The sequence below is a fragment of the Oncorhynchus keta genome, chromosome 13, assembly GCF_023373465.1.
Source record: "Oncorhynchus keta strain PuntledgeMale-10-30-2019 chromosome 13, Oket_V2, whole genome shotgun sequence".
Classification (NCBI taxonomy): domain Eukaryota; kingdom Metazoa; phylum Chordata; class Actinopteri; order Salmoniformes; family Salmonidae; genus Oncorhynchus; species Oncorhynchus keta.
In genome coordinates, this window is record NC_068433.1 from 2,865,439 (window position 1) to 2,878,271 (window position 12,833).

Here is a 12,833-nt window from a genome sequence, read left to right on the forward strand (position 1 = left end):
AGCACCAGTCTTTTTCTCCTCAGTGTAAAGCACCAGTCTCTTTCTCCTGAGTGTAAAGCACCAGTCTCTTTCTCCTCAGAGTAAAGCACCAGTCTCTTTCTCCTCAGTGTAAAGCACCAGTCTCTTTCTCCTCAGAGTAAAGCTCTGGTCTCTTTCTCCTCAGAGTAAAGCACCAGTCTTTTTCTCCTCAGTGTAAAGCACCAGTCTTTTTCTCCTCAGAGTAAAGCACCAGTCTCTTTCTCCTCAGAGTAAAGCACCAGTCTCTTTCTCCCCAGAGTAAAGCACCAGTCTCTTTCTCCTCAGTGTAAAGCACCAGTCTCTTTCTCCCCAGAGTAAAGCTCTGGTCTCTTTCTCCTCAGAGTAAAGCACCAGTCTCTTTCTCCTCAGAGTAAAGCACCAGTCTCTTTCTCCCCAGAGTAAAGCACCAGTCTCTTTCTCCTCAGTGTAAAGCACCAGTCTCTTTCTCCCCAGAGTAAAGCTCTGGTCTCTTTCTCTCCTCCATAGGCTCAGCCAGAGGAACAGTTCCCAGCACAGTGTTGTCGTACTCTGACTACATCGCTCGTCCAGAGGACCAGCGCAGCGCCCTGCGTTTCGACCGCGGCGATGCCGAGAGGGCGTGTCGTGTACTCGTCATCGACGACTCGCTATACGAGGGGGCCGAGTCCTTCGCCGTAACCCTGGGCGATGCCATGGGGGGGCTGGTGAGGGCGGAGCATAACAGTACACGCGTGGTCATACTGCCTCATACACCCGACGGTGAGTAGCGTGGCGTGCCGAGTGTGTGGGAGAGAGTTATTTTTCTGTTTCAGTCTAAAATAGTCTAAAATATTACAGTTTCCCCCCTGTACTGTCATTTACTATCTCTGATGAGGTCTCCCTCTGTACCAGAGCCTGTGGTGTACCTGGGGAGGTCAGAGTACTCAGTAGATGAGAGTTGTGGTTACCTGGAGGTTTCAGTGTGGAGGTCTGGTACTGACCTGTCCCATAATGCATCAGTCACACTACGCTCCCGATCAACACAGCCGGTCAGCGCTCTGGGTAGGAGGACACACTATTTATCTCTCTCACTCATCTTTCTCTCTCTCCTGCTCTCTCTCTCTGTCTCTCACTCATCTTTCTCTCTCTCTCTCTCTCTCTCTCTCTCTCTCTTTCCCTTATTCTTTTTTCAAACTTTCTTTCTTATTTCTGTCTTGGAATCATGATCTCCCTCCCTCCCTCCCTCCCTCCCTCCCTCCCTCCCTCCCTCCCTTCCACTCAACTTTCTCTTTCCCATTTGTCTTCCTTCTCCCTTCTAAACCATCCCCCTCTCACTTTCTCCCCTCCTCTTTCTCTCTCTCCTCCCCCTCTCACTTTCTCTCCCTCTCCTCCCTTTCTCCACCCCGCTCTCACTTTCTCCCCTCCCCTTTCTCTCTCTCTCCTCTCTCTCTCCTCCCTTTCTCCACCCCGCTCTCACTTTCTCCCCTCCCCTTTCTCTCTCTCTCCTCCCTTTCTCCACCCCGCTCTCACTTTCTCCCCTCCCCTTTCTCTCCCTCTCCTCCCTTTCTCCACCCCACTCTCACTTTCTCCCCTCCCCTTTCTCTCTCTCTCCTCTCCCTCTCCTCCCTTTCTCCACCCCCCTCTCACTTTCTTCCCTCCCCTCCCCTTTCTCTCCCCTCTCTCTCCTCCCCCTCTTTTTCTATCCTTCCCCCTCCTCTCTCTCACCAACCACCAACCACCTCTCTCTCAATTCAATTCAAAGGGTTTTATTGTCATGGGAAACATGTGTTAACCTTGCCAAAGCAAGTGAAATAGATAATAAACAAAAGTGAAATAACAAATAAAAATGAACAGTAAACATTATACAAAAGTTCCAAAGGAATACAGACATTTCAAATGTCATATTATGTCTATAAACAGTGTTGTAACGATGTGCAAATAGTTAAAGTACAAAAGGGAAAATAAATAAACATAAATATGGGTTGTATTTACAATGGTGTTTGTTCTTCACTGGTTGCCCTTTTCTCGTGGCAACAGGTCACAAATCTTGCTGCTGTGATGTCACACTGTGGTATTTCACCCAGTAGATATGAGAGTTTATCAAAATCTCTTTCTCTCTCTACCCCCCCCTCTCTCCAAGCGGGGTTGGACTACGTGGGCATTGGCCAGAGTGTTGACTTCCCACCGGGCATCACCGTGGTGACGGTGAAGGTGGCCATCTTGGATGACCTGGGTGGTCCGGTGATGGAGGGGGAGGAGTCTTTCCAGCTGGTTCTGAGCATGCCCAGTAACGCATCACTAGGACGACCTAGCCTGGCTACCATTACTATCAATGACACCATGTCTGACTGTGAGTTCTAGGAGTTAGGAGACACAATATATACCTTATTGTGAGTTCTAGGAGTTAGGAGACACACTACACACCTTATTGTGAGTTCTAGGAGTTAGGAGACACAATATATACCTTATTGTGAGTTCTAGGAGTTAGGAGACACACTATATACCTTATTGTGAGTTCTAGGAGTTAGGAGACACACTATATACCTTATTGTGAGTTCTAGGAGTTAGGAGACACACTATATACCTTATTGTGAGTTCTAGGAGTTAGGAGACACAGTATATACATTATTGTGAGTTCTAGGAGTTAGGAGACACAGTATACACGTGTTCATAACATCTCATTGTTCCTCTGTCTCTGCCTCAGTACCCAGGGTGCAGTTCGGGGAAGTGGAGCTGCGGGTGGACGAGGCCGACGGACGGGCGGTTGCCGTGGTAACCCGTGACGGCGACCTAGGCCTCACCTCCGTTGTCAGATGTTACACGCGCCAGGGTTCCGCCCAGGTGATGATGGACTATGAGGAGAGACCAGACACGGATGCCTCCGTCGTTACCTTCAGGCCAGGTAAAGAGAGACAGTACAAACACATGGACATCAGGACAGATTGGAAGGTGTGTCCTCATTTTGCTGTTTTTCATCTGACGTCCCCATTTGTCACATAAACGTGTGTGTGTGTGTGTGTTTGTGTGTGTGGACATGTTTAACTATTCTTGTGGGGACCAGAAGTCCCTACAAGAATAGTAAACTAACAAGAAATGGACCAACTGGGGACATTTTGTTAGTCCCCACAAGGTCAGATGCTACTTCTAGGGGGTTAAGGTTAGAATTAGTGTTAGGGTTAGAATTAGGAACTCGGGTTAGGAGCTAGTGTTAGTTTTAGTGTTAGAAACTAGTGTTAGGAGCTAGGGTTAGGAACTAGAGTTAGGAGCTAGGGTTAGGAGCTAGGGTTAGTTTTAGTGTTAGGGTTAGAATTAGGAACTCGGGTTAGGAGCTAGAGTTAGGAGCTAGGGTTAGGAGCTAGGGTTAGGAGCTAGGGTTAGTTTTAGTGTTAGGGTTAGAATTAGGAACTCGGGTTAGGAGCTAGGGTTAGGAGCTAGGGTTAGTTTTAGGGTTAGAAACTACTGTTAGGAGCTAGGGTTAGGAGCTAGGGTTAGATTTAGGGTGAGAAACTAGTGTTAGTTTTAGGGTTAGGAGCTAGGGTTAGGAGCTAGGGTTAGTTTTAGGGTTAGGAGCTAGTGTTAGGAGCTAGGGTTAGTTTTAGGGTTAGGAGCTAGTGTTAGGAGCCAGGGTTAGGAACTAGAGTTAGGAACCAGGGTTAGTTTTAGGGTTAGAAACTAGTGTTAGGAGCTAGGGTTAGTTTTAGGGTTAGGAGCTGGGGTTAGTTTTAGGGTTAGTTTTAGGGTTAGGGTTAGGGTTAGGGTTAGTTTTAGGGTTAGGAACTTGGGTTAGTTTTAGGGTTAGGAGCTAGGGTTAGGAGCTAGGGTTAGTTTTAGGGTTAGGAGCTAGGGTTAGGAGCTAGGGTTAGTTTTAGGGTTAGGAACTTGGGTTAGTTTTAGGGTTAGGAGCTAGGGTTAGGAACTAGGGTTAGTTTTAGGGTTAGGAACTAGGGTTAGGAGCTAGGGTTAGTTTTAGGGTTAGGAACTGGGGTTAGGAGCTAGGGTTAGGAGCTAGGGTTAGGGTTAGGGTTAGAAACTAGTGTTAGGAGCTAGGGTTAGGAGCTAGGGTTAGTTTTAGGGTTAGGAGCTAGGGTTAGGAGCTAGGGTTAGTTTTAGGGTTAGGAACTAGGGTTAGAAGCTAGGGTTAGGAGCTAGGGTTAGTTTTAGGGTTAGAAACTAGTGTTAGGAGCTAGGGTTAGGAACTAGGGTTAGGAACTAGGGTTAGTTTTAGGGTTAGGAGCTAGGGTTAGGGGGTTAGAACTTTTTTTAGGGTTAGGAGCTAGGGTTAGGGTTAGGTTTTAGGGTTAGGAACTAGGGTTAGTTTTAGGGTTAGGAGCTAGGGTTAGATTTAGGGACTAGGTGTCCCCAAAGGTTAGCTTAAGACTGTGTTAGTGTTTAGGGTTAGGTGTGTAGTGTGTGTGTGGTGTGTTAGATTTAGGGTTATCGTGGTTAGGGTTAGAGCGTGAGCAGCAATTGAGGTAAGAGTTTCGTTAGGTTTAGGGGTTAGGGGCCAAAATAGATTTTGAATGGGACTGAATTGTGTGTCCCCAGAAGGTTAGCTGTCAAGACTGTGTGTGTGTGTGTGTGAAAAAGTGTGTGTTTGATGTGTGATTTATTGTGTCATGTGTTGTGTGTGTGTGTGTGTGTGTGTGTGTGTGTGTGTGTGTGTGTAGGTGATTTATCGTGACTCTGGTTGACGACTTAGAGTTTGAGGAAGAGGAAGAGTTTCGCCTGGTCCTCGGAATCCCCAGAAGCCAATCAGATCTGGGCTTGTTGCTGGGTGAGCAGAAGGAGATAGTCATCAGGATCACTGATAGTAGAGACAGTAAGAAAAATTATTGATTAGATTGATGATTTATTGATTCATTGATTGACTGGCTGATTGATTGACTGATTGGCTGATTGATTGATTGATTGATTTATTAATTGATTGATTCATTAATTGATGTTTCCAGAGTCTGTGATCAGGTTCTCCGAGCCTCGATACACGGTGAGTGAGCCGGTTGCCCACGGCGAGATAACCGTGCTGAGGGTTGCCGTGCGGCGCCATGGCGACGTCTCCAGGGTGTCGGTAGTGCGTGTGCACACTAAAGATGGCTCTGCCCACTCTGGACAAGACTACAACCCTCTGTCACAGGGTGAGGAGGGGGAGAGAGGGGAGGAGGGGGAGGAGGGGGAAGAGAGGGGAGGAGGGGGAAGAGAGGGGAGGAGGGGGAAGAGAGGGGAGGAGGGGGAAGAGAGGGGAGGAGGGGGAGAGAGGGGAGGAGGGGGAAGAGAGGGGTGGAGGGGGAGAGAGGGGAGGAGGGGGAAGAGAGGGGAGGGGGAGGGAGGGGAGGAGGGGGGAGAGAGGGGAGGAGGGGGAAGAGAGGGGAGGAGGGGGAGAGAGGGGAGGAGGGGGAAGAGAGGGGAGGAGGGGGAGAGAGGGGAGGAGGGGGAAGAGAGGGGGAAGAGAGGGGAGGGGGAGGGGAGGAGGGGGAGAGAGGGGAGGAGGGGGAAGAGAGGGGAGGAGGGGGAAGAGAGGGGGGGGAGGGGAGGAGGGGGAAGAGAGGGGAGGAGGGGGAAGAGAGGAGGAAGAGAGGGGAGGAGGGGGAAGAGAGGGGAGGGGGAGGGGATGAGGGGGAGAGAGGGGAGGAGGGGGAAGAGAGGGGAGGAGGGGGAAGAGAAGGGAGGAGGGGGAAGAGAGGGGGAAGAGAGGGGAGGAGGGGGAAGAGAGGGGAGGAGGGGGAAGAGAGGGGAGGAGGGGGAAGAGAGGGGAGGAGGGAGAGAGATAATCGAGAGAAAGAGAGTGAGAGTGGTACACAATACAGAGAGAGTATAGATTTCTGAAATATGAAAAAATATCTACAACTATAAAAACAACCAACTATAACTTGCTGTTTGGCCGTTTCCCAGAGCTGGTGTTTTCTGAGGGCCAGACAGAGCATCTGGTAGAGGTAGAGGTTCTGTATGACGAGGAGGGAGAGATGAGAGAGACCTTCACCCTACAGCTCACACCTGACCAACATATGGTGGCTGACACACAGGTGAGAGACATGAGACAGGTGAGACAACAAACCAAATCCAAAATCACTCCAATTTAGTTGAACATCTAACTCTGTGATTAAGCTGATGAAAATCAATTGTTGAGTAGAGATCAGAAGAGTCTAGTAGAGACCAGTAGAATCTAGTAGAGACTAGTAGAATCTAATAGAGTCCAGTAGAATCTAGTAGAAACCAGTAGAATCTAGTAGAGACCCATAGAATCTAGTAGAGACGAGTAGAATCTAGTAGAGACCAGTAGAATCTAGTAGAGACCAGTAGAATCTAGTAGAGTCCAGTAGAGACCAGTAGAATCTAGTAGAGACCAGTAGAATCTAGTAGAGTCTAGTAGAGACCATTACAGACCAGTAGAATCTAGTAGAGGGCAGTAGAGGCCAGTAGAGTCTAGTAGAGACCATTACAGACCAGTAGAGACCAGTAGAGACCTGTAGAGATGAGTAGACCAGCAGAGTCCAGAAGAGTCCCATAGAGACCAGTAAAGACTAGTAGAGACCAGTAGAGAATAGTAGAGTCTAGTAGAGACCTGTAGAGACCAGTAGATACCAGTAGAGACCTGTAGAGACCAGCAGAGTCCCGTAGAGTCCCATAGAGACCAGTAAAGACTAGTAGAGACCAGTAGAGTCTAGTAGAGAACAGTAGAGACAAGTAGAGACTAGTGGAGACCAATATAACCCAGTAGAGACCAGTAGAGACCAGTAGAGACCAGTAGAGACTAGGAGAGACTAGTAGAGACCCGTAAAGACCAGTAGAGACCAGCAGAGACCAGCAGAGACTAGCAGAGACCAGTAAAGACCAGTAGAGACTAGTAGAGACCAATATAAGAGACCAATATAATCTAGTAGAGTCTAGTAGAGACCATAGAATCCAGTAGCTGTAACCAATATAATCCAGTAGAGACCAGTAGAGACCAGTACTGGTCTAGTAGAGACCAATATAATATAATATAACCCCCCAGAGACCAGTGGAGACCAGTAGAGACTAGTAGAGACCAATACAATCCTGTAGAGACCAGTAGAGACCAGTAGAGACCAGTAAAGACTAGTAGAGACCAGTAGAGTCCCTAGTAGAGAACAGTAGAGACCAGTAGAGACTGTAGAGACTTCAGTAGAGACCAGCAGAGACCAGTAGAGACCAGCAGAGACCAGCAGAGACCAGCAGAGACCAGTAGGTGCCTTTTGGCAAACCAGCTGGGTCATGTGCCAGAGACCAGTAGGGACCAGTAGAGACCAGTAGAGACCAGCAGAGACCAGTAGGGAACAGTAGAGACCAGTAGAGACCAGTAGAGACTAGTAGAGACCAGTAGAGTCTAGTAGAGACCAGTAGAGACCAGTAGAGACTAGTAGAGACCAGTAGAGACCAGCAGAAACCAGTAGAGACCAGTAGAGGGGCGGCAGGGTAGCCTAGTGGTTAGAGCGTTGGACTAGTAACCGAAAGGTTGCAAGTTCGAACCCCGAGCTGACAAGGTACAAAATTTACTTCTGCTCATTGCGCTTGTAACTCCTTGTGGCGGGCAGGGCGCCTGCAGGCTGAACCGGTTGTCAGTTGAACAGGCAGTTAACCCACTGTTCCTAGGCCATCATTGAAAATAAGAATTTGTTCTTAACTGACTTGCCTGGTTAAATAAAGGTTAAATAAAAAATAATAATAATAATAATAAAAAGAGACCAGTAGAGACCAGCAGAGACCAGCAGAGACCAGCAGAGACCAGTAGAGACCAGCAGAGACCAGCAGAGACCAGTAGAGACCAGTAGAGACCAGTAGAGACCAGTAGAGAGCAGTAGAGACCAGTAGAGACCAGTAGAGACCAGTAGAGACCAGTAGAGACCAGTAGAGACCAGTAGAGACCAGTAGAGACCAGTAGAGACCAGTAGAGACCAGAAGAGACCAGTAGAGACCAGTAGAGACCAGTAGAGACCAGTAGAGACCAGTAGAGACCAGTAGAGACCAGCAGAGACCAGTAGAGACCAGTAGAGACCAGTAGAGACCAGCAGAGACCAGTAGAGACCAGTAGAGACCAGTAGAGACCAGTAGAGACCAGCAGAGACCAGTAGAGAATAGTAGAGACCAGTAGAGACCAGTAGAGACCAGTAGAGATTAGTAGAGATTAGTAGAGACCAGTAGAGACCAGCAGAGACCAGTAGAGACCAGTAGAGACCAGTAGAGACTAGTAGAGACCAGCAGAGACCAGCAGAGACCAGCAGAGACCAGCAGAGACCAGTAGAGACCAGCAGAGACCAGCAGAGACCAGCAGAGACCAGTAGAGACCAGTAGAGACCAGTAGAGACCAGTAGAGACAAGTAGAGACCAGCAGAGACCAGTAGAGACCAGCAGAGACCAGTAGATACCAGTAGAGACCAGTAGAGATTAGTAGAGATTAGTAGAGACCAGTAGAGACCAGCAGAGACCAGTAGAGACCAGTAGAGACCAGTAGAGACTAGTAGAGACTAGTGGAGACCTGTGGAGACCAGTAGAGACTAGTAGAGACCAGCAGAGACCAGCAGAGACCAGTAGAGACCAGCAGAGACCAGTAGAGACCACAGGATGGATAAAATACTTTGCATCTGTTTTTGCCTCCCTCCTCCAGGTGACCAAGGCGACAGTGTTCATTGAGGAGAAGGAGGGGGGTGATGTGGGGGGCATCACGTTCCCTGCTGTACCCCTCGTGGTGTCCTTACTGGTCTATGATGACCCAACTCTCGCCTCAACCCCAACCAGCCCCCACCCCCCCACCGGGTACCCCCTTGTGTGTGTGACGGTGAGTTCCTGAATACTGTGCATTCAGAAAGTATTCAGACCCCTTGACCTTTTCTACATTCAGTTACGTTACAGCCTTATTCTAAAATGGATAAAATTGTTTTTTCTTTTCTCAACAATCTACACACAATATCCAATAATGACAAAGCAAACACATTTTTTTAATCAACATTTACATTACATTTAAGTCATTTAGCAGACGCTCTTATCCAGAGCGACTTACAAATTGGGATCAAGGATCTCTCTGTACTTTGCTCTGTTCATCTTTCCGTCGATCCTGACTAGTCTCCCAGTCCCTGTCGCTGAAATACATCCCCACCAGCATGATGCTGCCACCACCATGCTTCACCGTAGGGTTGGTGCCAGGTTTTCATCCAGACGTGACGCTTGGCATTCAGGCCAAAGAGTTCAATCTTGGTTTCATCAGATCAGAGAATCTTGTTTCTCATGGTCTGAGAGTCCTTTAGGTGCCTTTTGGCAAACTCCACCAGGTGGCTGTCATGTGCCTTTTACTGGTTAGGAGTGGCTTCCTTCTGGCCACTCTACCATAAAGGCTTGAGTGGTGGAGTGCTGCAGAGATGGTTCTCCTTCAGGAAGGTTCTCCCATCTAAACAGAGGAACTCTGGAGCTCTGTCAGAGTGACCATCGTGTTCTTGGTCACCTCCCCTGACCAAGGCCCTTCTCTCCATTGCTTAGTTAATCCAAGCGGCCAGCTCTAGGAAGAGTCTTGGTGGTTCCAAACTTCTTCCATTAAAGAATGATGGAGATCGGTCTCCACCAGGTGGTGAGCCCTTTCCTAAGGCACTGAATTGCAGTGCTAGAGGTTAGACTGAGACCTGGGTTCGATCCCAGGCTGTATCACAACCGGCCATGATCGGTTGAGTCCCATAGGGTGGCACAGGTTAGAGTTGGCCCAGCGTTGTCCGGTTAGGGGAGGGTTTTGCTGGGGGCTTTCCTTGGCTCATTGCGCTTGACTGACTCCTTGTGGCGGGCAGGCGCCTGCAGGCTGACTCCGGTTGTCAGTTGAACGGCGTTTCCTCAAAACACACTGGCGCAGGTATCTTCCAGATTAAGAGGGCGGGTTTTACCAGGTTAGAGTTGAGGTTTGGTCATGTTACAGAGGACGATGACACGACCTTGCCCCTCCCTGGCCCTTTGGGGAGAAAAGGTTACAGAGGACGCTGACACGACCTTCTCCTTTCCTTTCCTCCACCTCCCTGGCCCTTTGGGGAGAAAAGGTTACAGAGGACGCATGACGTGACCTTTCCTCCATCAGGGAGTATAAAAATAAATACAAATAAAATGATGGAGGCCACTTTGTTCTTCCACCTTCAATGCTGCAGAAGTGTTTTGGTACCCTTCCCCAGATCTGTGTCTCGACACAATCCTGTCTCCACCAGCTTAGAGGACAATTCCTTCCACCTCATGGCTTGGTGTTTTGCTCTGACACCAGACTGTCAACTGTGGGACCTTCTATAGACAGGTTGTGTGCCTTTCCAAATCATGTCCAATCAATTGAATTTACCACAGGATGCACCTGAGCTCAATGTCGAGTCTCATAGCATAAGGTCTGAATACTGATGTAAATAAATAAGGTATTTTTTTTAAAATACATTCGCAAACATTTCTAAACACCTGTTTTGGCTTTGTAATTATTGGCTATTGTGTGTAGATTGATGATGGAAAATGTTTTACTGAATCCATTTTAGAATGAGGCTGTAACGTAACAAAAGGTGGAAGAAGGGGAGGGGTCTGAATACATTAGAATGCACCTTTCCTTTCCATATATGGTTGGGGAACCCCCTTATCTCCATGGTAACTGTGTTTTGTACCCCTCCGCCACCAGCCTTCCGCCTTGAGGCCTTTCCTTTCCTCCAGCAGGTGACCCCTTTCCTCCCCAGACTATAGTCGACCTTGTCTCTCTCCTCCAGGTTAGGGTATCAACAACACCCTCCACAGAGTACCGTTGGCTCCTGGGGTCCCCAGGGACTCCTGATGGTGTAGCTAGCCCACCGAGGGTTGAGCTCGGTTACGTTGGGACCTTCCTCACCTCTACCAGGTTCAGAATCCAAGAAAGCCCCCGAAATAAACTGTACAGCTAACACCTTATTACTACACATGTCTTACAAGCTCTGTCTTTACTGATAGCTGCTTTCCTCCACCAGGTTAGAGTTGAGCTTTGGTCACAATGACTGTGATATGAGTCTGTCTCACCACCAGGTTAGAGTACCCTTAAGCTGAAAGCACTAACTATATAGAGTAAGTTACCCTGGATAAGAGCGTCTGGTTAATGACCAGTATGTAACATGTAGAAAGGGGAAAGACACGTTTCCTCCACAGGGAATCTGCTTTGAAAGTTAATGCAACATGAGGTTGTGAATGAATGCACCTTTCCTTTCCTCCACCAGGTTAGAGTTGAGACCTTTCCTTTCCTGCACCAGGTTAGAGTTGAGCCCTTTCCTTTCCTCCACCAGGTTAGAGTGGAGCCCTTTCCTTTCCTCCACCAGGTTAGAGTTGAGCCCTTTCCTTTCCTTTCCTCCACCAGGTTAGAGTTGAGCCCTTTCCTTTCCTCCACCAGGTTAGAGTTGAGCCCTTTCCTTTCCTCCACCAGGTTAGAGTTGAGCCCTTTCCTTTCCTCCACCAGGTTAGAGTGGAGCCCTTTTTCCTTTCCTCCACCAGGTTAGAGTGGATCCCCTTTCCTTTCCTTTCCTCCACCAGGTTAGAGTTGAGCCCTTTCCTTTCCTTTCCTCCACCAGGTTAGAGTTGAGCCCTTTCCTTTCCTCCACCAGGTTAGAGTTGAGCCCTTTCCTTTCCTCCACCAGGTTAGAGTTGAGCCCTTTCCTTTCCTCCATCAGGTTAGAGTTGAGGCCTTTCCTTTCCTCCACCAGGTTAGAGTTGAGCCCTTTCCTTTCCTCCACCAGGTTAGAGTTGAGCCCTTTCCTTTCCTCCACCAGGTTAGAGTTGAGCCCTTTCCTTTCCTCCATCAGGTTAGAGTTGAGCCCTTTCCTTTCCTCCACCAGGTTAGAGTTGAGCCCTTTCCTTTCCTTTCCTCCACCAGGTTAGAGTTGAGCCCTTTCCTTTCCTCCACCAGTTTAGAGTTGAGCCCTTTCCTTTCCTTTCCTCCATCAGGTTAGAGTTGAGCCCTTTCCTTTCCTTCCCTCCACCAGGTTAGAGTTGAGCCCTTTCCTTTCCTTCCTCCACCAGGTTAGAGTGGAGCCCTTTCCTTTCCTCCACCAGGTTAGGGTTGAGCCCTTTCCTTTCCTCCACCAGGTTAGAGTTGAGCCCTTTCCTTTCCTCCACCAGGTTAGAGTTGAGCCCTTTCCTTTCCTCCACCAGGTTAGAGTGGAGCCCTTTCCTTTCCTCCATCAGGTTAGAGTTGAGCCCTTTCCTTTCCTCCACCAGGTTAGAGTTGAGCCCTTTCCTTTCCTTTCCTCCACCAGGTTAGAGTTGAGCCCTTTCCTTTCCTCCACCAGGTTAGAGTTGAGCCCTTTCCTTTCCTCCACCAGGTTAGAGTTGAGCCCTTTCCTTTCCTCCACCAGGTTAGAGTTGAGCCCTTTCCTTTCCTCCACCAGGTTAGAGTTGAGCCCTTTCCTTTCCTCCACCAGGTTAGAGTTGAGCCCTTTCCTTTCCTCCACCAGGTTAGAGTTGAGCCCTTTCCTTTCCTCCACCCGGTTAGAGTTGAGCCCTTTCCTTTCCTTTCCTCCACCAGGTTAGAGTTGAGCCCTTTCCTTTCCTCCACCAGGTTAGAGTTGAGCCCTTTCCTTTCCTCCACCAGGTTAGAGTTGAGCCCTTTCCTTTCCTCCACCAGGTTAGAGTTGAGCCCTTTCCTTTCCTTTCCTCCACCAGGTTAGAGTTGAGCCCTTTCCTATCCTCCACCAGGTTAGAGTTGAGCCCTTTCCTTTCCTCCACCAGGTTAGAGTTGAGGCCTTTCCTTTCCTCCACCAGGTTAGAGTTGAGCCCTTTCCTTTCCTCCACCAGGTTAGAGTGGAGCCCTTTCCTTTCCTTCCATCAGGTTAGAGTTGAGCCCTTTCCTTTCCTCCACCAGGTTAGAGTTGAGCCCTTTCCTTTCC

General features: G+C 48.8%; 1 protein-coding gene across 1 annotated transcript in view; it reads left to right on the forward strand.

Moving 5' to 3' along the window:
* LOC118378823 (FRAS1-related extracellular matrix protein 2-like) overlaps positions 1 to 12,833 on the forward strand; it is an 85,310-nt gene that overhangs the window by 31,427 nt on the left and 41,050 nt on the right. The window contains 9 exon segments of the mRNA XM_052460719.1: positions 505 to 756; positions 889 to 1,038; positions 2,117 to 2,326; positions 2,681 to 2,891; positions 4,644 to 4,795; positions 4,926 to 5,108; positions 5,863 to 5,993; positions 8,594 to 8,764; positions 10,695 to 10,791. Of these exon segments, the coding sequence (XP_052316679.1) occupies positions 505 to 756; positions 889 to 1,038; positions 2,117 to 2,326; positions 2,681 to 2,891; positions 4,644 to 4,795; positions 4,926 to 5,108; positions 5,863 to 5,993; positions 8,594 to 8,764; positions 10,695 to 10,791 (1,557 nt within the window).